General features: G+C 42.2%; 1 protein-coding gene across 7 annotated transcripts; it reads left to right on the forward strand.

Moving 5' to 3' along the window:
* The first annotated feature begins 269 nt into the window (after nt 1-269).
* On the forward strand, nt 270-27,820 carry nedd4l (NEDD4 like E3 ubiquitin protein ligase). 7 transcript variants are annotated; one of them, XM_029837517.1, is made up of 33 exons: nt 270-612; nt 1,765-1,838; nt 4,433-4,514; nt 5,753-5,791; nt 6,091-6,144; nt 12,448-12,483; nt 13,199-13,249; nt 14,120-14,181; nt 14,459-14,561; nt 15,104-15,258; nt 15,346-15,481; nt 15,601-15,789; nt 15,860-15,937; nt 17,238-17,297; nt 17,741-17,878; nt 18,012-18,188; nt 19,416-19,613; nt 19,930-20,007; nt 20,543-20,557; nt 21,526-21,580; nt 21,712-21,770; nt 22,110-22,175; nt 22,427-22,656; nt 23,606-23,727; nt 23,817-23,887; nt 24,001-24,096; nt 24,192-24,265; nt 24,371-24,431; nt 24,568-24,627; nt 24,705-24,812; nt 25,339-25,435; nt 25,627-25,699; nt 25,947-27,820. In XM_029837517.1, exons 1-33 carry the CDS (start codon nt 568-570, stop codon nt 26,047-26,049), a joined length of 3,045 nt encoding a protein of 1,014 aa, XP_029693377.1. In that variant the 5' UTR covers nt 270-567; the 3' UTR covers nt 26,050-27,820. The 7 variants fall into 7 exon arrangements, with proteins under 7 accessions (XP_029693377.1, XP_029693378.1, XP_011602880.1 ...); XM_029837518.1 differs by lacking the exon at nt 12,448-12,483; XM_011604578.2 differs by lacking the exons at nt 12,448-12,483; nt 20,543-20,557.
* Nucleotides 27,821-27,978: the final 158 nt, after the last annotated feature.

Genomic DNA, 27,978 nt, shown 5'->3' on the forward strand with positions numbered 1-27,978 from the left:
TGACCACAAGAGTGAGTATAAACATAACAATAAATTGATAGTTAAATGTTATTTATGTATAGAGCCCCCAAATATCTCAACAATGTTAGTTATACTTTGGCAATTCACCCTCACACACCCCGGAAAGGTGAAAACGTACGACACACCCACGCCACGCCCACGCCACATGCTAATGAGCACCGGGGCGTGAATGTCATATTTGATTGGCTAAAATTAACAGCAATCACAGCTATTCAGTTCGTGATTGGCTAAAATTGTTAGGAGGAAGTCAAGTGTCAAACGATTTGGGAGGATAATCTTGGAGTTGACAAAAGCGGACACTCAGTATAAGCATTTTGGACCCGGTTCTATTTTTTAATGTACAATTTGTATCCTGGAAGAATCTCGCCGTTAAGGATTACGTCAGAGGGCCGTGAACCAGATTAATTTTCCGGGCTAAGAACTGACCACGGATTTCAGGAGCACCGCACGGCAGAGAAAGGAAAGTGGGACTTTATTGTTCAAGGCTAGCTCGCTAGCTTTGCCAACTGGCTTGTTTTTGTGTGCAAAGTGTGGACCACAGGCTTTATGGCTGCGACGTACGAGCCGATATATGGACTGTCAGAAGACGAGGTAAATCATGTTCTCGATGCCGCTTTGTTGTGTAGATGGCAGTATAACCCGACATCTGGTCTAGGAACTCAGCCAAAGCTAACTCGATTGTTAGCAGGTAGTCCAGCTAACATCGGCGAAGCCCATGGTTACATTCCATAGTATTGTTCAGGCAGCTGTCATTTCCTCCCTACTGCCCGTGGCTCCATGGGGTTAACGCTGGTATTCAGTTTAATCGCAATTCACCAGAGAGCCCTCGCCATAACATTGCAATTAACAGCAACCCCGGGAGGAGCAAGCAGGGTAGCTATGAGTTGTTCTGGAATAAATGTGTCCACACCGTTACTAGTCTTGCCACAAGTGCTATTTTCCCTAAACCGGAAGAATCTAACGAGATTCTGACTAGATTAAAATCATCTCTGCACTTTAGCATCGACTCTGTCTCACTCATGCCATTACTAGATCACTTCAGTAACGTAGTTCGAAGCACCAGATCTCCGTTGCTGCCGCTGTTTTGGACAAAACCAAACAATTTACTGCCCGAGCAGCTGTAAGATCAGAAAAAGGCCCCAAGAGACGTAACTAATGCTGTCCTAAATAGCACCGTTGGGGTTGTTATGAATGATATGCAGGCTGGCCGAAAATAATTATTACACATTATTTTCATTCAACGCTGTGAGGAAGAATATGGGCGTGACCAGTTGTTGGTCTGCATGAGCAGGCAGAACTGTGGGCTGAGTCTCTGCTTCTGCAGGTCACCAAAAGCCTTTAATTCTGCATTAAGTGCACAAGAAACATCTTATATTTTCACTACCAGACATACTGTGTCTGTTGCATATCAGGATTTGAGATACCAAAAGGTCAGAGCTAAACCTAGACTAGGCACTCTGTTTTTGTATTATTAGGTAACTTAATTCACTTTACCAGCCTGGCTGTGTTTTGTCAGTCATTAAAGAGAGTTAAAGAAGGTGTTGATAGGTTATTGTTTAACACTGCTGCCGCGTGTTTTGAATCACACACCATATTTTCACAAGAGTTTTAGTTGCTGTCAGGCAAAAGATTTTACTTCATTCCTTGCCATATGAGAACGGACGCAAATTAACTCAAATGCTTGTGCTTTATACTTTATTCTTCCTGTGATTTGAACTAATCTGCCACTTGTTTCTTTCACAGCATGAAACAAGAGTACTGAGGGTTAAGGTCATTGCAGGAATTGATCTGGCAAAGAAGGACATCATTGGAGCAAGGTGAGCATCACTGGAGATCGTGCTTCCACCAAAGGTTTCTTAGATGGGACCAACCGATATTACAGTGTGTGCCGGGTTATTGCACCAATGCCATTTTTATGACTGGGTTATAAAATGGTTGCAAGAGCCCAACACAAGTAAAACTTAAAAAAAAAAGCCCCAAAGCTTTTAAAAAACAAGTGTATTTATGCTACATTTTCATGAATTATGTTGGTATGATGGTATATCCCCCCCACTTTCACAACATTCCTTTCACGAAGACCTTAAACTCATGAGATAATTAATGATTAGCCACAAGCCTGGACTGTCCTGCCTGTAATCTGATCCTTACTACATTTTCAAGATAAAGACATTTGAGTAATAATTATACACGCATACACTGAGTCACATGTGTAAGTAAAAGTTCAACCTTGAGATATATTTTTTCATCTTACACTCCTTGACCTTCTTTCACCGTGGGTGATCAAATGTAACCCACTGGGATCCCAACTCTGGTGTGAGATTGCGTAATATCCCTGAGCAGTGTTGAGTTTTTAATATTTTTCAGCAATAAAGACAAGTGAAACATCTGCTTTCTAAGAATAATCCACCTTTGTTTATTCAGGTTTGCAATACTTTAGTCAATTAATAACACACTGTAACCATCACTCACAGCTTAGTCAGGCAAATTATTTTGTTCATGCGCTAAATGGAAGGATTTATGAGGTTCAGAACAAATGTCACATTCTGACCTTTGAGAACACACTTTTCGAAATGCCATCTGATTCTATTAAAGAACCTGGTTTCCAAATAACACAGTTGGAAATTTCCTTTTTTTCATGATTTGTAAAAATCAGATGATGGTGTGGGTCTCGTATGGAAGCGCAGGGCAGCAGTGTACTCGGGTCACAGTCCTACTGTCTCATAAAGCCTTTAGTGCCTAGAGCCTGCTGCCTCAGGTCAAAAGATATGCTGTCACTATTTTTTATGTGCTTGTCAGTAAAAAATATCTGCTAAAACAGGGACAGCAAGAATGTCCAACTGACCTTGCAGAAAAACCAAACCCAACAAACTTTTAATCAATTTTTTTCTCTTTTTCTCTCTCTGTCAGGACAGTGACTAAAAGCATAATAATACATGCTTGTGGGACCTTAGAACAGATGCAACAGCCCTAGCTTTAAATCAGATTGCAATTGCAGCTTAGGGTGCCTATAACTTGGCAAAATTATTTGGTTTTTTTGCCCTTCGTATTTTTGTATATTATCGGCACTTTAGAATTTAACAGTTTTATGCTATGACTCATGACATCAGAACATTGAATTTAAACTGGAAACCTACATTATCCTCGTCACTCCTGCTGCCAGTTACTTCTTTGCTTGCATGCTGAGCATGAGAAGCGGACATCCTCAGTGAAATATTTTGCCTTGTGTGAATGCCGCTCACATGCCAGAGTGCATGTGTTTGCATCCTGATGCCCTGCAGCCAGTGCGGCTCCGCCTGGCTCAGACAGAATCTATAGTTTAATAAAGAAATACTGAATCAGGCAGGATTTGGATCCATGGGAGACAATATTGACTTGGAGGTCTTTCACCTCATAGGATACTTTAAGATTGTTTACTTGCTCCTTTTGGTCCAGATGTGTTCTTAACAGGTCTATATAAATGCACATTTCCTCCTCTTTCCTTCAGTTCTGTTTCCCTCAAACTAATTGAAGCAGTCTATCTGTAGGCTTTGCTTGGGACTTGTGAAAATCCGTGACATATTAAGGGGGCCAGTCTATCAGTGCAAACCCGTGGCCCTCGCTCAGCATTGACCTGGATTAGCTTGTTTCTCCCAGAAGGATTTTTGTTAATAGATGGCGCCTCAGTGCTCTTTAGGTACAGAAGGGCTTTTGTTTTCCTCTTACCTCTGTCAGGGGCTGTTGGAGGTTAGCTGCACATTAATTAGTCATCAAGAAACAACAACTTTGCTTGTGTGATGTCTGTACCCCATACTGCAGAATAAAATATAGATCCTATGTGCTTATTTTAGTTTGCTCTTTCAGCAACTAAAATCGGTACAAGACTGTTCCAGCCGGACGGCCCAATCTAATTTTGCCTGCATCCATTCTGGAATTAGACCGGTGGTGATGATATATCATTTCCGGTTGGCAGAGGAACCACTGAAATTGATGACAGTAAATCGGATTCAAACTACTCTCATAGGTGATTTGATATGAATGAAATCTTATTTTTAATCTTGCATGTCAAGTCTCGCTGCCACAGAACCTCAAATTTAATTTACTCGGGGGCAAATATGATAGGCACCCCATCTCAACAAGAGCACTTTAGGCATTTCAGAACAGAGTTAGCAGTTACCGGTACACTTGTTTTTTTTTTTTACTTGCACCGCTCATCTCAAGATGCTGTGTTCTATTTTTAACACCGCTGTTGAGAGCTGTTAATGCTGATTTCATCTCTTGAAATGAATAACCTAAATTACATTTTATTATGTCATATAAGGTGCAGACCTGGGAGAGATTAGTTTTTCTTGCACTGACAACTATATCAAGCCTTCAAAATCCCTTTGCTCTACTGATCCATTGATTTGCTGCTGGTGTTCTTTTGTCTTTTCAGCGATCCATACGTCAAGCTTTCCCTTTATGTCGCAGATGAAAATCGAGAGCTCGCTTTAGTCCAGACAAAAACCATTAAAAAGGTAGGTGTAATCTAAAACAGTTTTGTTTGCTGCTTTTCTTTGCCTATTTTTTTTTTTAATCTTAATTGTTGCTCATTAACCAGATTCCCTCCAGCTGTCAGTACATCACAGCTGAAGAAATGACAGGAACTTCCTGATAAGTGGTACCGTCCTCTCCCCATTAGGCAATTCCAGGGAGGGAAGTTTTTTTTTTCAGCAGGGGGAGCTATAAACTTTCTGCTAGGGTAAATTCCATTCTGTCCCTGTCTACATGAGCTTTAATGGTCAACTAAATGTCACTACTATGTGTAATTCTGAATGTCTTTTGTGCTGATTTACATTATTTACTAGGTCTCTTTTTTTAGGAATATTTGCCTTTGCTTTAAATATTCCCTATAACATGGCTTTTAAAGGTGTCCACATGTAGCTGCAAGCCAGCCCTCAGCTGGAGATGGGCAGCTCAAGATTGCACACAGGCAGACATATGCTGCCAGTAGCCATGGTTGCTTTATTGGATAAAAATAGCTGACAAAGCGGTGCTATGTGGAGCAGAAAAAGAAGCATCGCCGCTCTATTCTTCTGCAGGACGTAAAGTGGGGCGAGTTTATTTTTAAAGCTAAAGGAGTAACTGAAATAAGTAATCATATAGGTTAATGACCAACATCAATAAATAGAAATGACCCTTTGGTTATGCCAAATATTCATATTTTTTCCTGAGGTATTTTTAATTATTTGGTGAGATTTTGAAAGTACTTGTACTTGTCTGCTCCGCGTCTTTTAAAGGCCAGCAGGTTTATTTTTAATTCAGCTGTTTTTACAGAGATGTTGTCTTTTCACCACTGTAAAATGTTTATTAATCAAAGGTACTTGTAAATTAAGGCTTCATTGACATTCTAGTGTTTATGTTATGTGAGTCACCAAAGGAATTTTCATGCAATGTGCCACACAGCTCTCAGTCTGTGTGACACGTGTGAGTTAGAAGAAAATCTGTGCTCCAGAATGCTGAATTGACACGTCCTGGAAGTGGGTGAATATCCTCCTGGTTGCTATTTCGGGACTAATGCCAGTCACCGAGAGAAAGTGGCGTAAAGAGATCACTGGTGCACGTCAATTGAGCCTTATTTCTCACTTCTGTCGTTCTCTCAGTACGAGTTGGATCGGTTTCATACATCTGTTCTGTTTTCTGAGGAAAGAATGATGGCGGTCACTGTGCTGTTAACTCTTTATTAGTCTAACTACATCTCCACTTTTCGTTTTAGACGCTGAATCCCAAATGGAATGAGGAATTCTTCTTCAGAGTGAGTTTTTAGTTATCTGTTAGATTCCCTTTCTCCCATTACAGTTGTCTGTCATTGACTTTTTCAAAATGAATATTGTGTTGATGAATTGCAGTGTAACTGATTAATTAGTGTGACTAGAGTAGCCACATGGTTATCATTATTTCCCACAAGTATAGCACATTCCACTGTTTGTAAAAGTCAAAGTCAGATATTTTCCAACTACATGGATGCATGTGCAACTGCTTTGGCTTTGAATAGTGTATAAGCATTTAATAACACCTTTTAAAACTCCCATCTTATATTTTTTGTCAACACAGGTGTGTCCACAGAATCACAGGCTACTGTTTGAGGTCTTTGATGAAAACAGATTGGTAAGACTTGCATGCATATTTTATTTTAGCAGAGAACATAAGGGAGCAAGGTTGAATAGATGGAAATCTAGGTGGAAAAATTAGTCTTTTTATGAGTTTGCTCTGTCTCATTTGTTGTACACTCTGCAGACGTTTTGAAAATATCCTGATTTCAAAGGTTGCATGACTTGCATATGACCACATAGTATTATTATTATTATTAATATTAGTCTATTATTGGTCTTTCTAAACCTCCATATCTTCAAGATCACATCACTGTGAACTACTTGGCACATGAAAAGATTACAAGTCAAAGAATTTAAGCAGTGTTCTTCGTCAGAAGTGCTCGATTTCATGTTGGGCCACATATTCAAGGAAAGAGGGAGTGTACAGCCTGTTTTATCTGTTTCTTTCATTGCCCTACTTTAAAGTTTACTGCTACGTTCCTCTTATGTCAAACTTATCAGATTTCCCCTGCGAAGGAGAGCGCTAGCTTCCACGACTTGTCAAATGAATCCTCTTGTAGGCCCTCAGTTACCATGACAACTATCTGTACAGTGTTAAAGAGATGGGGCAATTAAAGTAGCACAAATAAGTTACTATGCGTGCAACCAATGTCCATTGTCATGACATTTCAGGAACAGTCTGCTTCTTGAGGTTTTCTTGACTGCAGATGCGCATTCATTCATTAAAGGCTGCTGGTTTTGTTCCAGTACAACCACTGTGCGAGGACAAAAGATGCATGCCTTGGCAGGGCCTTTTTTAACACTGCATGCTGTACTCTGTGAGGGTTTATTCAAGAGAAGACGATCTCTGTTCGATTTATAATTAAAACCCTGGTTCTGTGCCGATGTCCTTCTGTGTCCCCTGTCACTGGTGCTAAACCTGGTAACAAAACAGCAGCGCTGATATTTCCTTCTGCTCATGCATCTGAAGTAGAAGGGATGGGAGGTTGGACCAAGGAGTCCCCGTTACATCCTTGCTTTTATATCAAGATCTTTATTCATTTCATGGCAGCTTCTCCTCCCCTGGCCGTTATTTCCTTAAAGGGCCTGTTTGTTCTCTTGCACCCACTGGATTTATGGATCCTTTTCCCAAAGAAATGAAATATTCCTATAACATTTCGTGCTATAGCAGAGATCGGGGCTTATGCTTGTCTACTGACTATAAAGTCAACGCCCGCAAAATATAGCAGGACCAAGTGGGTGCCTGACATTTAAAATGGAATGTGGGAAAAAAAAAAAAAGAATAGGCCTGCAACACAGTGCACAGCTTTGTTTGATGAAGCACGTTATGTCACTTGGCAGGTTGGGCTTCTTGCCATTGGACCACACATTGGCGTTTTGTTTCTTTTATACAGAACATTCTCCACAAGTCTTCGCACACACAGTTATTGACTCCATCCAACACTGTAGGCAGTGTGTCATCACTAGTATTACTTTGTGCCAAGCCACCATTTCTTCCCGCTCCACAGTTCTTTCCTCCACTCGATATCGCCTTTCCTCCTGGTGCCACAATAGGTAACAATAGGGACTCTGCTGCATTGTAAATGGATGGAGTTGCAGCACCAAAGACTAAACTAGCCATTCTTGGTGCTGATGACTTTAAATTTCTCGTTCTTTCCCTCTCTTGTTTAAAGGTGAAATAGCTTTCACTGGCTGATCCACTAATGAATCAATTTGCTGACTTGCAGTCTTTTTTATGCAGACTGATCACAGTTTATGCATTTCTCCGATGGCTTTTGTGTCCAAATAGAGTTGCCTGTAAAGCCAGACAGTCAAGTGCTTGTCTGTACGGGGGAGACAGCGTGGTTTATTCTGCTCAAAGACTTGGATGCCTTTCTGCAGGGATGACCGTGCTGTTTGCGTTATCAAAGCTGTAATCCCTCAGTTTTTCTCCTCTTCACTCCGCTCCTGCTTTTTTTCAGTCCATTTTTAGCAACAACTCACTTTTGTTTTTAATGTTTCCAAGCTGCCAGAAGTCACCACTCAATTTGTTCTCTAGATTTATTGTGTTTAATTTATCTTTTTATTGGACAACTACTTTAGTCCAATTCTTACTGTTGTTTCCAAAGAATATGTTGTTGTAATTATCTGAAATGGGTAGAAGGTACAGTCCCTATAGAACATGTTTGGAGGGGGCATTTGGCACTTGAGGGCAGCATGGGGCTACAGGAAAATGTAGAGGGGCTATTTGCGGTCATATGACTGACAAGCAACCCCCTGTCACCTCGGAAACCAGGAGCGCCAACCGCTCTTCTCCAATCATGTCAGGAATGCTGGCCGTCACTCGGCTCAGGCTATTTCTGCTGTCTGTCTCTGGTGCTTAGTAGTCCTGGAAGTCTGTCACACTGGGATCTTTCTTTTTTCTTTCCCCCCCTCACCCTTTCCCTCTGCAGCCTCTACCCAGCCTGTCTGTACACGTTTAGTATTAAATTGTCGGTCCCACTGCAGTAGCAGTCGGGTTTTTGTGGTGTGACTCCTTTCCAGTTTGTGGGAAGAAATGTTGTGGAGAGGCTCTGGGAGAGCTTGAGGGGAGGGGAGGGTGGGCGACGAAAGAGAGTGGAAGGGAAAAAAAGGGGATCAGTCATCCAGTCAGAGGAGTGAAGTGGGCTACTCTTAAAAGACCAAGACGGGAACCAGAGGGGAAAACAGAACAGCCGGCCAGAGTGGGAACAGGAGCTGTGGGACGTGAGCTGAAATGGCGCAACGTCTCCGTTTGTACTTTGGCTCAGGCCGCAGCAACACGGCCCCGGAGATATTGGAAGGAGACTCGGAGGAGCAGCAGGGAGACAATGATGTGGCCACGCAGCTTTGTATGCAGCCTTCTCCGGTACTGTTGACTTCACAGGACCCAGCTGTTCAGCATGTCCAGCCAAGGCCATTTGGTACACGATCAGAGCCTTCGCTGAAGCGTAGCTCCTCTATGTTTATACCTCAGCTCGCTGCCTACGCTGAGCCGCGGCCCACCAAGAGCTCTTCCATGCTCATCTCTCTCCAGCGCGCCAGTGGAGCTGCTAATGGGGACACCTATGCGGATGATGTCCCACCACCCTGCTATTCTCCTCCAGGACCTGCTCCTGCTTATACTGAACCACTGACTGAAGCAGATGTGCCACGCCATCCACCGCCGCCATACTACAGTCCAGATGCGTTCAACTCACAGACTTTTTTAACAGAACCAGAGCTGCCCAAGCGCAGGGTTTTTAGTATCGGTTCCAATGGCCATACTGTGTATAGCATAGGCCATCCTGGTATATGTATACAAAGGAATCCTGATGGTTCAGACATCAAGCATGTCAGAATCCTCCCCTATGGGGGGTCAGGGTGGACTGTTGAGCAGTCGAGTTTGGACCAGAGTTCTGCTTTTAATGGTGGAACACAGAGACTGGTGTTCCAGCTCCAACCAAATCTGAATCAGGATCAGAACCAGAGTAGGCAGCAAACCAGCTCATCTCGAGAAGCGTGCACAGATGTCGCCGGGACCAGCTCAAGAGGTAGGCGAACGGTGCGTTATCCCAGAATCCGAATGGAGAGAAGTTTGTCTCACCGGAGGCCTTTGCCAGAAAGTCAACACCAGGAAACGGCTGGAGAAAGTCAAGCCGAAGAGGAAAACCAAGAAGATACAGAGACCCAGAGAGTGGACGGAAGGAACATGTCTAATGGCTGTACCTTTAAAATCAGCGGGGATACTTCCAGAAGGCAGCCTCATTTCAAGATATACTTCACCCCAGGCAGAGGTGGTAATCAGGATGTGAGCCCGGGCAATGAGCCTACAAGGAATAATCCCAAGGTAACATATTAACACAAGTGATTTTAGTTTAAGATATCTGTGAGTGGTCGTAAAAGAAACACGAACATGGTCTTTGGTTTAGAGTGTCCTGAACTTATTAAATCATGAATAAAAATCATGAATCTAATGCTTTCTCTACTGTAAATAAGTGAACTCTGTAAAAGGCCTAGCTATTGGTGTTTAGCTTTTTGACATAATTTTATTATTTCTATCACCATTGGTATGAAGCCCAAATTATGAGTTCGGTACAGTGCAGGAAGAGGGTGGTGACATTCTGGGAAGTCAAAAGCCCCCAAACAGGAGTCCTAATCTAAGTCACACACTCTGGCTTTCCTTTCACTCCACACCCACAAGCATCTGTAACGTTACACAATTCGGTCAGTTCTGTCACGTAAGAAAGTTGGGAGCAGGAACGGCTCTTTGTTCTCCACACACATCGTTGTTAAACACAAAGACAACACTCGAGCTCAATAGCATTGGAGTGCTCTTTGAGAGTTGGCTGTTCTATCTTTAGTCTGTTTCTCGTGTGCTTGTTGATTTTAAGAACAGGCAGGCAGCATGTCTTCTTTGGCTCTGGGCTGCTATGGATCTGTAGCCTTGCAGCTGCTCCGTCGGTGATTAAGAAGCTGTTGTTTTAAGCCAAATTATCCCCAAGAACTCAAACAAGCTCTGATTAGCCCTAAAGTTTGCTAACTTTTGATGTTACTGTGGTTTGCTTTTTTTTCCATTATCGGCTGAATATTTGGATGCAACTACATCTCAGTTTTTTACAAAAGCATCTCAAACCCGTAATTATCTGCTTTAATTGCAACCTGATGACTTCAGTAGCTAAACTTTTGGAAGAGCCCTCTATACTACTTTGCCCTGTCCCCCCCTCGGTGTTACTCTGGTGCATTTTTACTCACATTCTCTTCCCCTTTTTAACTACACATGGTGTTGTGTTACTTTGCGTATCCCGTTTCTCATGCAAACAGGAACTCCTCATTTAGATATAATAATAGGTCTTCCCCAAATGGTTGCCTGGAGTTGGAGTGCCCCTTTTCAAAGCCCTGCATAATAGGATTGCAAGTGTGCGTGCACACCAGCTAGGCTGTCTGCAGACAGTTATGCCACTATGCCATACCCTCGTACAGCCCCATCCCATCCTCCCCCCATTTGCCATTCAGGAAGAGCTCTTGTAGGCCACTGGGTTTTCTATATTTACCTGAGACGGCATTGTGGATGGATTGGGACGGGAGGCACTCTGTCTGGCGAGCATGTGAGAGGGCTTCGGGTTGCTATAGTTGTGAAGTGCTTTTCCCTGCCAGCTCTGATCTGTCCAGAGAAACATGCTAGCACACTTGTAATCAGTTATCTTAGCAGAGACACTGTTGAGTAGGTAGGATGAATTTCTCACTTTGGTGCCAGCCCAAAGTCCTTTCATATCACTCTCAAACTCACACCTTAATCTTATCACCTTGAACTTGCAGTCTGTTGACACCCTGTCCAGGAAAGTGTCGGTAACTTAAAATGATTTAAAAGTTTAAGTTTAATGTAATGCTTTGAAACAAATGTGGCATAGCAAACCATTTATTTCTTAAATATGCTGTTAGAATACAAATATAATTGGGTGGGGTTTTTTTATGTGGCAGTTAAAAAAACTAGGAAAGGAAAGCCTGATTTGGCTGACATTTTCTCTTTGTGTTTTATTGGCAAATTATATTTGGATCCAGCTTCTTACTCTCTGGCATGTGTCATTCAAAGTTTCATCCATCTGCCCTCCCTCTCAGTGACTGTAACATGGCCCTGAAAGGCAGCTCCGGGCTCTTTTCTGACCCTCTGACCCTCTCACTGCAATATAATCTATAATATAATCTGACATCAAACTGAATGGATTGCTTCTTTATGGTGATGAAAGAGGTTCCTGCCCTTTCATAGCAATACAAGTGCATACCTAATTTCCCCATAGGCTGAAGGCGTTTTTTCATTGGTACTTTAAACTGACAGGTGTTACACAAATTCACAATCATTTATGTTTATCTTCTTAAAGCCACTGCTATAAATGCTAGTCCTGACAATGCGACAGAACAGACCCCTGCTAGCATAGCTATGGTAATTATCATATATGAAGGACTAAAAGATTGTTACCATACTCATGTTGGGTTGGTTCAATTGTAAAGTTACGGTTTACAACAGGTCAAAATGGTGCTGCATATTTTTCAAACCTTTGTCAAATCATTGTACAAGGATCAACTTGATGATGGTTGTGAACAATTTGGACTGTTATTTATTTTCCTGTGATGCTGTAACAGTCTTAAATGTCTTCCATCCTCCTGGTTTCGAAAATATTTAAGCGATTTTCTAATGAGATGGTGAGACTTGCATTTTTATTGTTGAGATTCTCATTCTTGACTGTTTTCCAGCCCGTTAAGGCTTCCCCCAGCTGATATTAGAAAGCTGTACAGGAGTATTACACATTGTTTATTTCCCTGCTTTATTACAAACGTCACTTTTACAAACACCCATGTTCTAAATCAGTTGTGTCCTACACAGGCGTCTTCAAAGAATGGCTTTTTCAGTCTCACACAGGTAATGACTGCTGGGGCTGCTGCTTTGTGGTCCAATCATTCACCAGCCCTCCCCCCTTCACACACACACACACACACATACACACACACACACATACTTTTCCTCTCAGTCTGCATTAATCATGGCAAAGATGGATTCATCAACAGGCCGCTTAAATCTGAAACGCAAACCCATCCCGGTGCTCCCCTGTTGTCACCTCTGTCCGTTTTCTCCCTCTGTCTAGCCGACTTGGCATCAAATCTGGTGGCAGTGGAAGTTGTTTTTCCTCGCTGGTTCATTGGTTCTTCTCCTACAAAATGATTCCAAAGGCTTGTCCAGAAATAAAACCCTAGACTGATTTTTTCTGACTGGATATTTGCGAGATCCTAAACTGTTCTAGAAAAAAAGAAAAACCTCAAATTAACGAAACAATTGCGGTCGTAAAAAACTTGAGACTTGCATTCTTCTATCAAAACCGCAATTACATTGCTTTTAAAGACCCTCAATCTAGAAGTTATTTCTGGATGGGCTTCCCATAAAATGCTTAAATATATGTTTTTTTACACTGTTTATTATATAAATGCTCCTGGGCCTTCTGCTGTTTTTGGCATTTCACCTCAAAATTGTTTCTTTTCCCTTTCTTATCCTCCTGGAAAGTTTTTGGTATCCTCACACGCTCAAGGACGGCTGCTTCTGAGATTAATCTGCTGAATTTGCTTTCCCCCCTCTTTTCTAGACACGAGATGATTTCCTGGGTCAAGTTGACGTTCCGCTCAGTCATTTACCGGTGAGCTCCTTAAATACTCAGCTGTTTCTTATCTTCACTTTTCGTTGTGCTTGAGCATCCTCTGTGAAGATTAGGCAGGGAGAGTTTGGTGTGTGTGTGTGTTTCTCTGTCATTGTGTAAGAAAGTGCAAGCTACACAAGTAGCCTGTTGTTACAGTCGACCACTCCTTGTGGGAAAAAAATGCATTCGAGGATACGTCAGATTCCCATGTTCTTAATCAGGAGCTTCGATGACTGCTGAGACACCGTTTCAAAACAATGAGTGTATGCTGTGTGGGTATTCTTGCGTTTATGTTTGACTTATACAAGAATTAAGGGCCAAATAAGTAGGCCGGCATTATGAGTCAGCACGGTTCCGTTGGGAGCTGTTCTGCCAGACTGGATTTTGCTCTGAATTTCTAAACTAAATTTAAAGGTGTAGCATTATTGATGAGTTTCCTATTTGAATTTCTTTTTAATCAGGCTTATTCTTAAGACGGCCAATAAACAGATGAGCTGAATATGCATTGACCACTGTATCCAAGGCACGCTTCTCCGCTCATGTTTATTTTACATCTTTGTTGATAAGTTGGATTTAAGATCGAGGTTCTGAAAAGGAAACTGACAGAAATCCGAGTACATGGTGTGCAGCCAGTTCAGACTGGTTTGACCCAGACCACTGGGAAAGCAGTGAGAGATTGCTCTGAATGACAAAAGATCTCTTTGCTCTCCAATATGTAACAGGAGAAGCTTACGCTTGCATAAGGGCACCGAGGTGGGTGTGCAGTGGGTTCCGGTAATGTTTTAGCTCATGAGTCCGATATTGTGACACTCTCTAACGTGTATTTACTCGATTGATTAATGTTAACAAATGCTTTCCCTTCATTCGCAGACAGAGGATCCATCGATGGAGCGTCCGTACACGTTTAAAGATTTCCTTCTGCGGCCCAGAAGGTCAGTTTCTAAACCGTGTGAAATCTAAAGGATGAAACTGGATACCGGTGATACACAGTTTTAGGTTAAACAGCTTTGCTCAGCTTGTAGAATAAAGCTGATGCTTTAATAAACTCTATCAGTTCTTGTTACTGTCAGGTAAATAAAAAAATCCTGTGTTGTGGATGAAGCTCACACTTCTCTATTTTAGCTGAATAATGGCTCTGAGTGTGCTGACATCTGGTTTTCACATGCTGTTTTCATGTGGGTCCTATTTTTGATGATGTTATCACTCTAGTCACAAATCCAGGGTGAAAGGTTACCTACGTCTGAAGATGGCCTATCTGCCCAAACAAGGGGGACAAGAGGAGGAAGCTGGCGAGATGAGGGAGGAAGCCGAGGTGAGAATTTGATCACCGTCATAGATCAGTGTGATCTAAGAGCTGATTTGTAAGAGCTGATTGGACCAGGAATAAATAAATACACAATTACCTAAAGGTAAATCAGACTCTGGTTTTTAGAGCGTACCAAGAAAACACTGTTTTAAGTGTAGAGATAAAAGGAAATGGGAAAACGCCAATGTCAAGCAGAGAGAAAAGACTTTCTTTGTAACTGGGGAAAATTAATGTGTCTACTTTTCACTCCGCGTTCTCAAAAACCAGGAATCATTTGGCTGCCAGTTTCTGGGGAAACTTTTCCAGTTCAGCATATGAAAATGCCATTTTCAGTGCTGTTCACTCTGTACCATTTGCAGAGTGAAATTGAGTGGAATTATACTTTATAGACTTCATGTTGTGATTTAGATTTTGTATTTCTGTTTACATTATAATAGCAAGCAGCTCTTGAGACCAAAATAAACCCGAGTTGTGGTGTATTGCTCATACCACTTTGATTATAAGTTTAAATCAAGGCTTCATTTTCTTTATTAACCTTTCTGTTTAAGGGATGGGAAGAATCTGCAGACTCTGGCTCTCAGCGACCCCAACAACTGCTGCCTCCGTTACCCCCAGGGTGGGAGGAGAAGGTGGACAACCTTGGACGCACCTACTTCGTCAACCACAACAACCGCACTACACAGTGGAAACGGCCTTCTAACGTGTATGCTGGAACAAGCTCTAGTCTGATCTAAAACTCCCAAAAAACTAACTTCACCACCCAACAGCTGTTTAAATGTTTGTTCCCCAGGGATGTGATCTCTGAGACGGAGAATGACACTCAACAACAGCAGATCCATCAAGAAGCACACCGCGTTTTCCGTTCAAGGCGCCACATCAGTGAAGACTTGGAGAACGAGCACATGGAGCCCAGGGACCTGGACAACGTGAGAGAAAATAATATTTACCTCACAATCCAACGAGCCACAGGGATGCACTATTCACACATGATTGCACGAAAGCATCATTATCGTCTCATAGCTGTTTCTCATTTATGTATCTGTAGTCCTGGGAGCTGATCACAGAAGAGGATCCTAATGAGGCCATGGCCCAGTCTCTCCCCAGTACATCCTCCGTCCTGACGCCGCAACACCCACATACACCTGTTACCCAGGAGTTCTCTGAAGACCTAAATCTGAGGCTTTCACTCACACCTGATACGAATGGGGAACTGCCAGGACCCAGCTCTGCTCTGGTGAGGTCTCAACTCTGATGTTTAGTCGTCAAAATCAAATTCACCTCACTACAACATTTTTAATATCCAGGGCCAGCTGTCAAACAGACTCCGATCCTCAAGTATGACAGATGGTGTCAGTGATCAGGCCCAGCCTCCTCCCCTTATGGTAGGTTTATTGGGACAATTTCTTGTCTGTTCCTGTCTCTATTTTAAATCTCCTCTGTTTGTGTCGCTCCCAACATTTCTGCCTAAAAAAATAAGAAGGCAGTGTTTTCAGCTGCTTATTCTTTGTCTCAGCACATCTATTACTCAATTCACATCTCAAGCTCCTCCTAGCATGTCAAATTTGCACCTCTTCGTACCTGGCAAATTTTGATTCCTTCCCACCTTTTTCTACACCTTTCCATTAGCGAGTTTTATACTGGATGTCTTTTATTGGGGGGAAAAAAATGTTGACTGTACTCTTTTGTAAGTAGAACATTAGCAAAAAAAAAAGATTTAGCACAGCATTCCATTGGCTCAAATTCCCCACAAAACTCCTGAATCATATCATTTGTGGCGATGCAGCAGAGCAAGATCAGTCACAAGATCTGAGTCAGATGTTTGTCTCACAGCTGAGTCACAGCAGCGAGCTGGGCCCTGTCAAGCTGAGAATGAAGTTACTGACATCAGATTTTCCATCTAAGGTTAAATCTGCGTAGGCTGGGGTACAGTAGGCTCATTAAAAAGACATCAGATGAAATTGTGTGTTTCCTGTACCAGGGAACGTTAGTTCTAATCACACAGTTCCTCATTATATTTTGGTGTGTACAGGTGGGTGTATATGACATCCTTTTCTTCAAAGACTTTGTACTGTAGCTGGAAATCAGGGAACAACTACATATATAAAATAATAAACATAATAACAATAGGAATAGTAAGAAAGCAACTATAGAATTAAACTTTGACACTTTGACAGCTTTAAGGAATCAACTCAATTACATTGAACGCTCAAAATACAAATCTTGTCCGTGTCTCCGTGTTCTAGATTCGGCTTCTAGGAAAATTGAATTGATATTTTCTGATTAGGTTTGCTTTTCCTAAGCTCCTCTAAACTTTTACATCTTAATTTTATTTGATCATTTATACCAATAACGACGGTGGTAATTCTGAAACTAACTGTGCAATTTCTTGTTACTTCAAGCTCAAACTTTTTTATGCTTCACTGGAAATCCTCTTCATTTTACCTCACAAGAATCCCAGCTACCACAGTTTCTTGCCCTGGCTCATAATCAAGAGAATCTCCCGTTTCTGTCACTCCTCACCTCCTTTGAAATCAAATTCACCCTCATTGTTAATTCACCATTTGCTCCCTCCCTCTTGAACCAACGCTTGACCACGTCCCTCCTGCCACATTTCTTCCACTCTCACTGGAAAAATTCACACACTGTGAACTAAAGATCATCTTCCCTGTTGTCTACCACCAGCAGGGCTCCCAGAGCAGAAGAACAAGAGCTCAAACAGTCTCAGGTGGTGAGGAGTCAATGGTAATATCTCAGTTTATATAACGTTTAAACCCCATGAGCACACCTCTTTATTCCCATACACTCCATAGCATGGTGCCAAGTCCCCTGAGTAGTTTTGTGTTTCTTGCTTTATTCAGCTTAAACAAGAAGGCAGCACACAAATACCGTGTTTTCACTGGGTGAGCGCCATCTCGCACAACTTCCCAATCACGTCGCCCTTCATTTTAAATGCTGGCATACTTGCCACCTAAATAATAATAGATTCTTCAATTTAAATAAATAAACTTATGAACAAACAAGGGTCACCGTGGTGCTCGAATGTTGGATTAACTCTATATGAGTGTCTAATCCATCTGCAAGGTCCACTTGTCTCCATGGATGCTTTCTGTGGGGAATCAACTACTATAGATGTCTGTGCCTCTCTTCCTATTTATGAGTTGTTTTCTCTCTCCACACTATGCCAGTCGCCCTCGGCAACAGGTTACACCATGACCACACAGGGCTTGCCGCCCGGGTGGGAGGAGAGGAAGGACGCAAAGGGAAGAACTTACTACGTCAACCACAACAACCGTACCACCACATGGACGAGGCCAATCTTGCAGGTACGTCAGGCCAGCATGATACTATGAAATCTAACTTTTCTTCCCAACACTATGTCTTCTTCCAAGACTATAGTTGAAAAAAAAATCTGAACCCCCCCCATTATAACCTCAAAAGTACTGTTCCCACCGACAGCTGACTGAAGACGGCGCCAGCACCTCAGCAGCACCATCAGGCGGAGCTTCGCCAATGGTACCTGCATCCATCCCCTCTTCCTCTTCCAATGCCTCCAACAACCACCTCCATGAGCCCCAAGTCCGACGACCTCGTAGCCTCAGCTCCCCCACTGTCACCCTTTCCAGTCCCTTGGAGGTGAGAACTAGCCACCCATCCCATCCCACTCCTCGCTCTTCCTCCAGTCTTCTACCTTTCCCCATTTCTTTCACCCCATCTTCCAAGGCTACCTTTTCCCCTTAGAAGGTGAACAGGTCATTTTCATCACCTGTAACTACTAATCATCAATCTTGGTTTTCTCCTGTAAAGTTATCTTAGTCTTTCAGCAGGTTTATAAATTAATCTGTGCCAATGCTACGGAATTTGCTCCATTTTCTCATCAATCACCGAAACCACCTCAATTATCAGTGATGAATTGCATTATTATGTTATGGTGGTAAAGAGATTAAGGCTGGATAAATTACCTTTATGAACCATAAATGCTGTCAATTATTTAAGAAGCATCTACTGAAGCAATTGTTTGCAGGTCCCTCTTTGGCTTTTCTTACCCTTGTTCAGGAAATATTTGCCGTCAGTTTTAGAATATTTTTTTTAAATTTATATCACATCTGACATTTTGCTTTTTATTGAACCTTTATTTAAACAGGTAATGCAGGCTCTCATTTTTAATAGACGTCTCGCTTGACATTTCAGTTTTATCAATGCAGTTATAGTTTATTAAATCCACTCAGCTCCAACTTTAAAGTATGCTCCGTTGCTATAAATAACTTTGTAAATGAAGATCTACACTAGGTGGAATATCCAAATGGTCTGTTATTGACCTTGTGTTGCATTTAATGACTTTATTGTGAGCCATGTGCAATACCGAAGGGAACCAGCCTGGTGGGGAAGGAGGTGAGGTTTAATTAAGACGTGTGGATATCTGTGTGTGCCTGTGCGTGTGCGTGCAATCAAAGGAAGGGAATAGTCACTGAATAATGTAATTATATCTTCCAGTGGAGGTGGGCGGTTTGCAGTTTAATTATTGCAGTGTTTTCTCTTGTTAAAAGTAAGATCAGTCAGTGATAATTACTGCAAGAAGAATGATGTAATGTTAGAGTTATTAGCCTGAACGAGTTCATCTTGTTCAATATTGTTTTAAAAAAATGTCAGATGTGATGATGTCGTATACATACTGTTTAAAAAAGCAATGTTAGTTACTACAGTTCATTTTAGTTACCAGCATGTGTGATTTAAAATTCTTTTTCTGTTTTCAGTGATTTGATATTTTATCCTTGCAGTCTTCCATGTTTGGTTGCAGCTTTTATTTTTAGTTTTTTCAAACAGAATTGGAAAGAAACCGGGTTTAATTTTTTTTTGTTCCAGGGAGCAAACAACATCCAGGTGCGGAGGGCCGTAAAGGACACGTTCTCCAACCCACAGTCTCCTCAGCCGTCTCCTTACAGCTCTCCCAAATCTCAGCATAAACCGGAGCAGAGCTTCCTGCCCCCAGGCTGGGAGATGAGGATAGCCCCCAACGGACGTCCCTTTTTCATTGATCACAACAGCAGAACAACCACCTGGGTGAGACAACACTTCCGCTGATAACATCTGTGCATCTTCTTTTAAATTTAGCTCCATTGAGTTCAAGTGGTGGAGCTCAGTGGAGGCAAAATAATAACATTACTGTTATTATCCAACTCAACAGAGACCAAAATTTCCATTGATCTTCCAAAATGTTTTGGCGACATCTGGTGGTTCATCTTATTTTAACATGTACAGACCGATCTTCTTTAAGATGTACTCCTCAGCATATGTTTTAAGTTTCAGAACATAAATAATGTCCTCCCCCTACCTTTGAGCCTTAATGTGCAATCATGTCCCTTCTTTTGACAACCAGGAGGACCCCAGGTTAAAATATCCAGTCCATATGAGGAACAAGAACTCAATGGAGCCGGGTGACCTTGGTCCTCTTCCTGTAAGTCTTGTCATAATTAGACCTTCTGCACATTTATGCATTGCATCACTACACAGTTTAATGTCATGAGATGCAAATTGTCAAAGATATATATATATGTATATACTAGTATACTAGTATATGTACAGTATATACTAGTATACTATTATATGTATATACTAGTAAGAGAAGTTTGTTGTTGATCTTGAGCAGTTGCTCTCAGATGTTACCTTTTCAATCCCGGTGGATGGGAACAATGTTACAGATGACAACAGAGCCTGTGGGATGTGATAACCCATAATTAGGAGGTAGAGTCTGTCTCTCACCTGCTCTATTATCTGTGTGACAAAGACAGCCTCCTGACATGTGGTCCAAACATTAGTATTGGTAGCTGTTGAATTATTGCAGCTTTGCGGGCTCACTGATCTGACAGCCTTGTGTGGTGTGCGTGTGCGTGCGTGTGTGTGTCTTTTCTCTCCCTCTTTCTCTTTCTTCTCCGATCTGATGGATCTAATGTACTCTACTTCTTCAACACCTGGCCATGTCTGTTTGGCAGAACCTACTAGAGGAGGTTGGTTGGTACCTCCTCCCTCTGCCTGCCTACTTACCTGTCTGGTTTGGTCTGGTCAAATGCCTGCAGACAGCCTTGCGCTTTTTTTTCCTTCTCTTTTTTGATTCTATCTTTTTCTCATGACCGGCATGGATGGACTTTACCACCCCTACTTTCTCCATGTATTTCCACTCTTCTTTCTCTTTCTCTGTGCCTTCCCTGCACCACCACCACCCCTCCTGTTAGTAATTTGACATTTTGGAGAGCTATCTACCATTCTCCCAGGGTCCCTTGTACTGCTTCACGTCCGTGTCCCTGTGTCATTGTTTGAGTCACAGACTGGGAATTTGGGAAATATAGCTGATATTTGCTGCTGTGGTGAAGGAAAAGTGGGTAGAGGGTTAATAATGAGGTCCAAAAGGAGCTATAATTGTGTGCAAGAGGAAGGAATTATGAGCTGCATGTGTTACTAGTGTTTCAATCTTGGCTCTCCTCTAACGCAGTAACAATAAACTATGATAAGCACAATATTGGCATACTTAACCCCCCGTCCCCACTCTACTCTCAATTAATTTTACATATTTTTTCTTAATTGCCTGACTGCTGGTGCTGTATGAGTGTGTTCTGTACGTGTGTGAGGCCTATGAGACTCTACTGTCTGGTCATTGTATCAGTGGTGTACTGGTTTGGACTGGTAACAGTGGTTAACCTTTGGATGTTGTGGTTGTATCCCTGCCTTGCTGACAATCCAGACATGACTCAAATAGAAAAATTAAAATCCTTTTGGTTCCTCTGTCAATGTGTTTGATTGGGCTTTTCAGGGTTTGGGCACGAGCAGTCAGACAAGGTCAATCAAACACAAGAATGAAAAAGGGAAAAGAGAAATTCGGATGGATCTGAAGGACTATTTGAGCATGGCCTGTTTATTGGCGCAGTGTAACAGAGAGAATTATTTTTCTCAATTTTTCACTCTGCTTCTTTTTCTTTAGCCTGGATGGGAAGAACGGGTTCATTCAGATGGGCGCACATTCTACATCGACCACAGTAAGACAGTTCTATCTTGCAGCCTGTTTATTCAGTGACGTGTGTTGTAGAACCAGAAAGATAGGAGTAAAATAGATCCCCAAAACCAAATTCAAACACCATGTAAGGAACTGATTCCTGTTTCTGTACAGACACAAGAAACACTCAGTGGGAGGATCCTCGTCTGCAGAGCCCAGCCATCACAGGACCTGTGAGTATTTCACTCTTGGAGAGAGACAGAACGTACTGAGACGTAAGGTTCGAGCCTTCTGTACTGAAGCAGCAGATGTTCTTTTCAGGTTGAACATCTGTCGATCACACAGTGTCTTCAGTGTCTTTCTACAGCTGAGACAAATCAATTTCTCGCCACCGCTCAGCACAGCGACGCGTCCTTTAGTTTGTGTGCCACCTAATAGATAGATAATGATTCATGTCCGTGGCCACATGTTTACACATGCTACAGTCACACCGCTGTGCCGCTCTTCATGTCGCAGGTCCGACCGCTGTGTGGAAAGTTCTTGACGTATATGTCCATGACTTGTCTGTGCAGGCGGTGCCCTACTCCAGAGAGTTCAAGCAGAAATATGACTACTTCAGGAAGAAGTTGAAGAAACCAGTAAGGATTTCTTTCTCCCTAAAATGGGTTTCTGGGATTTTTTGTGGGGGGAAACGGCTAAATTGGACCTAAATGTCAGGAAACTGAAGGCTCTTTGATTGCATTCTTGTTCCTCACAGACCAAGATTGATATCTAGATTGCTTGTTAAACAATTGCTGCCAACATTTCACTTCTTTGCAATAAACACTTGAACTTAACTACATGTTCCTCAGCTGCCATTGCATTACATGGGACTTTCTATTCATCCTAGGCTGACATTCCCAACCGATTTGAAATGAAGCTACACAGGAACAACATCTTCGAAGAGTCTTACCGGCGAATCATGTCGCTGAAGAGGCCCGACATCCTGAAGGCTCGGCTGTGGATTGAGTTTGAGTCGGAGAAAGGACTGGACTACGGCGGTGTGGCGCGAGAGTGGTTCTTCCTCCTGTCTAAAGAGATGTTCAACCCTTACTACGGCTTATTTGAATACTCTGCCACGTAAGTCGCTGCTTACTTGTGCTCTTGCTGAGAGTTACAGACTGTTCTACCCTGCATTAACATGCAGTGACTGAGATTTATACAGCCAGCTCTATAAAAAAGGAATACGGGAGGGTCGCAATACCATTAAACGAATGTTGTTAATGTGTAAATCAAGGTTTTTAGGGCTGTTTACAAGCACCATTCATTATTATTACTTCATAATAAAAGATAGTTCTGTGTTAGCAAAGCAGCATAAGTGTGCAAACATGAAAATTTCCCCTCCTGTTTTTGGTTTTGAGTGAGGAGCAGCGTTTCCATGTTTTCCCTGAGAGATTGTTAAAAGTTTCCTTTCACTTTTCCTCTCATTCATAAACTCATCCTGGAGCAAATGTTTCCCACATACATTCAGCCTAAAGGAAATTAAAATGACCTATGCTTTGTTCCGTTTCTTGGCACCATAAACGGAAGAGGCTTCGCCCCCCTCTGCCATCTAGCTTAAAGGTTAACAGAAAGTAATCACTCAAATGCAGCTTTTTTCACAGCACATTACAGGCATCGGACATCATTGCTGTTGCTGTTGCAGCAGTTAAATTAAATAATCAGTTGTATCTGGTGTCTGCGTGACTCATTATTATGGTTTTGTTACCATGGTAAAGTGGAAAAACACCACTACAGGACTATATATAACCTGTTAATGTTGCTTTTTATGTATACACAGTGTTCTGTTCCACGAGGCACTTTGTGCTGATAAATGCCCTAAAATATAATTTATAATCAACATTATTACATTTGCAATAACGGCTGCACAGGAAAAAAACTGACTAATCGGAACATTTTAATGTTTAAAACCCCACTGAGTCTGCGATGATGGTGAACCTGAGGCCTGGTGGGAAATCATTGGCAGCACACCCTCATCTTGAGCTTAATTAAACAGCCTGATGTTCTTCCTCTGGTTTTCTTACTACAGGGACAACTACACTCTGCAAATCAACCCCAACTCTGGTCTGTGTAATGAGGACCACCTCTCCTACTTCAAGTTCATTGGGCGCGTGGCAGGAATGGCCGTGTTTCATGGAAAACTACTGGATGGTAAGCTGCTTAGTATTGGATTCTCTTCTGGGTACATTTTCAAGCTTGTCATGTACTAGATTTGAGTTGGTTTTTTTTTCATTCTTTAGGATTTTTCATTCGACCCTTCTACAAGATGATGCTGGGAAAACAGATCTCCCTGAAAGACATGGAGTCTGTGGTAAGAACCCAGCCATGCAGTTACAAACTGACCAAAAGATCTGGAAACACTGAAGCTCTCATCAAAGCAGGGGAGTGATCATTTACTCATCTTCTTGTGCGCTATGTCTGCAGGACAGTGAATATTACAACTCACTGAAGTGGATTCTGGAGAATGACCCCACTGAGCTGGACCTGAGGTTTTGTATTGATGAGGACAACTTTGGACAGGTGCTCATCCCCATTCCCTTAGAATCCAGAATACCGTCACCGAGTAGGCGTTAGTAGCACGTTGGCCTTTGCTTCACCGGAATTTTCCATTTCAGACGTACCAGGTTGATCTGAAGCCCAGCGGATCAGACATGGTGGTCACAAATGAGAACAAAAATGAGTACATAGAGTAAGAACGTGGTCGAATCTTTCATTCTTTGGTCGTTTATATAATAGTAATAAAATAGATTTTAAAGTCTGTTCGTTCATTATTCATCTCTGTTTCCTCTGACAGCCTGGTGATCCAGTGGAGGTTTGTTAATCGGGTCCAGAAGCAGATGAACGCCTTCTTGGAGGTAGTTATTGCCACCACTTGGGGGCAGTAGAAACCCAGCAGAAAGCATTTATTTTGCCCAATCTCTAATTTAAACGTGCTGCTGTTTAATGTTTCATCTGAGTTGTTATGAAAGTCTCTTTCTGTTTGATTCTCAGGGCTTCACTGAGCTCATCCTCATCGACCTGATCAAGATCTTTGATGAAAATGAACTGGAGGTATGACTTCATCTAACACTGGAGACATTTTCAACTTCATTAAGCGGTAACGCTTATTTGGTTCTTTCCCCGGGCAGCTGCTGATGTGCGGTCTGGGTGACGTCGACGTTAACGACTGGAGACAACACACTGTTTACAAAAACGGCTACTGCCCCAACCACCCTGTTATACAGTGGTTCTGGAAGGTAGGCCTGCGATGTATCTGCACCATTAAATACACGTAACCTAAACAACACGTGCAGCCACACACACCCTTTTTGCCATGGAACCTGGACATTTGATAGTAGCGGTTGGTGCAACAGGTTTGGTGGCCTCGCTTTTGAAGATCAAAGTCTGTTTGGATGAACAGGCTTGTTTGCTCTGATGAAAGAGAGTAATACCTGCCCTGGTTATCATCTGTCCTACCTCAAACTTGCACAGTCCCACAAGCAAATACATACTGGCAACACACACACACGCACGCACGCACACACACACACACACACACACACACACACACACACACACACACACACACACACACACACACACACACACACACACACACTTTGACTTGTTCACTTGAACACTATTTGAGATTGTGCTGGATGTGATGTTGCCAGGTCATCACCAGGCTCCACGTGTTTAGTGGGGTGTCATTGAATGTTATATGATTATTAAATTCTGCAAATGCGCAGATATGTTCAGCGTGCGTCAACTTTGTCCTTTCAGGTTGTCCTGCTGATGGATGCTGAGAAGAGGATCAGACTCCTCCAGTTTGTTACAGGGACCTCACGTGTGCCCATGAACGGTTTTGCTGAACTTTATGGTACCTGGGGAAATAATTTATTTATATTTTAATGTATCCTTGTTTCTTGTTTGTAACATTATGTCGATCGTTCTCTATATTCATGAGGGAACACAAAGAATGAAGCAACCAGTTATAGAATATAGAATCTTATGATACAGTTTTTATTTAACTGCTTAGGATAAAATTCAATGTTTTGTGCTTTTCGTCAGGTTCTAATGGACCTCAGCTTTTCACTATTGAGCAATGGGGAACGCCAGATAAATTGCCAAGAGCTCACACGTGGTATGTAAACACACGTAAACATGCACGTTTACTCTGTTTTATTTTTTAGGATTTAGTAAATTCTCGCCTTAGAAAAGCAGGTTAACATGATGTCTGACAGGAACATCACTGATGTTGGAGGTGTTTGGACATAAAAAGATTCGATTTTTTAAAGGATTTTTCTTGTATCGTCTTTAAACGTGTCACGCTTATTTACACGTGCACGCTTTTTTAACTTTTATCCACTTGTCGTTCTCTTCCTCTGCAGTTTTAACCGCTTGGATCTGCCTACCTACGAGTCATTTGAAGACCTCAGAGAGAAGCTCCTCATGGCGGTGGAAAACGCGCAAGGCTTCGAGGGGGTTGACTAAAACATCTTGGAGCGCATCCAACCCACCACCAAGAGCAAAACTAAAAAAAGTCCACAGGGATATCAAAAGAGTTGCTGTAGCAGTTCTGCTGTACTGTAATGCCTAACAGTGAGCCGCCTCCACAGCACGGTGGTTTGAGACTATACAGCAAATTTATTGAGCCAATATGCCTACGTCTCTGTATCGTTTTAGTGCGGGTAGGTCGCTCCCTAAAGGTGCTGGGGGGTAAAGAACAGGAGAATCTGAACACTGAATGCTGAAATGATGAAAGCTGCCCCCTCTCCTCCCCGATCTGCCCTTTCTCTCCCCTGGTTTTGTGAAAATCTGCAGTGCTGGAACACACTGATGCATTTCAATAGCTCCTTGATGTATAGTTGGCTACAGCACCAGTATTCAAGCACCTTTCAGCGGAAGGGTCTCAGCATGGCCTTAATCTGGCTCTTACGTGCACTATCTCTTTGAACCTGCAAAAGGCACTATGATCACAACTCAAATCCTTCGACCAACACCAGAATACCTTAGGAATGCTAGCCAATCACGTGTCAGGAAATAGGCCGCCTCCCTCTATACAGCCTCGCCTGTATGCAGCACGATCAGAAATCGCCAGTGCAGCCTTTTGTAGACTGTCCTTAACTTTTTTCCCACTTTTCTTTTTTCCAGCCACGGTTAAGATTCAAGAATCAAACAGATTTTCTTTATTTACTAGCTTTTGACACGCGGCAGATTTTTTTTAAAAAAACAACTGATAATTCTTGCAGGAAAATAATTCTGTATTTGTACTGATGAACAATGTTGTTTACTATTTTGAAAAAAATCCCCAAGATCTGGCGTGTGATGTGTAAATCCGGCTACTCCCTGAAATAATTACTCCATATCATTTGTTAAAGTGGTAGCAAATGTGTTGAATAAACTGTTTTTTCTATGGTAGTGCTATGAAAGCAGCATGAAATTGTAACTTGTGTTTGCTTCGACCACACGGTAGATGAACCTGGGTGAGGAATGGGCCTCCAGGTCAAGAAGGGAAGCCTGGCAACGCTGTTTGCTTCATGGTTATACTAATACTCTCCTGCCTCTTGCTGTTCATAATGCTGTAAATTGTTCTAAACACACCATTTTAAGTTCTTTCTTGATATATAAATATATGTATGAACTGCATTTAACAGAAGTATTACTGATCGACATCATGAAAATGAAGCTGTATGTGGATGTATGGATGAAAAGCTGTGATTGCCACTGAATATAAAGCAGCACATTTCTTAATTTTTATCTTCTTTTTAATGTTTTTTTTCTTTCTCTCTCTCTCTCTCTCTCTCTCTCTCTCTCTCTCTCTCTCTCTCTCTCTCTCTCTCGCTCCTTTTCTAACAACATTGAACCTAAAGGGCACTTTATAGATCACTCTGAGGTCATGTCACCCGTTGTATGTCTTCTGTCATTAACTTGAATGTGATTCTTTTGCTTTCGGGGCTCTTCCTGGTGCAATATAAATAGTCTGTAAATGTGGGCTGCTGCTAGAGAAGCTTGACAGAGGTGAAGCAGAGACTTCACATCCTTCAGTATCGGTCATTTTCCCCCTTTTCTCCACATTCTATTGTCTCTTCTCCCCTCTGTGACCCCCCCCCCCCTTTCTCAAAGTCAGTAGTTCTTTTTTTAATATAGGGTTTTCCTTTTTTTGTAATGAATGATGGGAAATGTCTCTTTTCCTAAAGATTCCACCACTTTGCAACTCTGTGGTTCATTTATCTTCGGGTCGAATAAAAATCAGTTCCCAGAGTGTTGTTTGTTTTTGGTGTTTTCTTTTTCTTCAGAGATATTTAGAACCAGGAGTCCAGCCTCTGTGCCGATTTTGGAATGTCAATCGGATGGGTTATTGTTCAGCAGGACAGGTGCTGCTTCTCAAAATTGGCACCAGATAGGAGAACGTGTCTGGAG

This window comes from Takifugu rubripes, chromosome 6 (genome assembly GCF_901000725.2).
Source record: "Takifugu rubripes chromosome 6, fTakRub1.2, whole genome shotgun sequence".
NCBI classification, from domain to species: domain Eukaryota; kingdom Metazoa; phylum Chordata; class Actinopteri; order Tetraodontiformes; family Tetraodontidae; genus Takifugu; species Takifugu rubripes.

Excerpts from the sequence above, each read along its gene's own strand:
- nedd4l (XM_029837514.1), top strand. The coding sequence starts at position 8,824 with ATGGCGCAACGTCTCCGTTTGTACTTTGGCTCAGGCCGCAGCAACACG. Across the intron at positions 15,482-15,600 it reads AGCCCAGGGACCTGGACAAC|TCCTGGGAGCTGATCACAGA; the intron begins GTGAGAGAAAAT and ends ATGTATCTGTAG. Across the intron at positions 21,771-22,109 it reads GCCCAGCCATCACAGGACCT|GCGGTGCCCTACTCCAGAGA; the intron begins GTGAGTATTTCA and ends TTGTCTGTGCAG.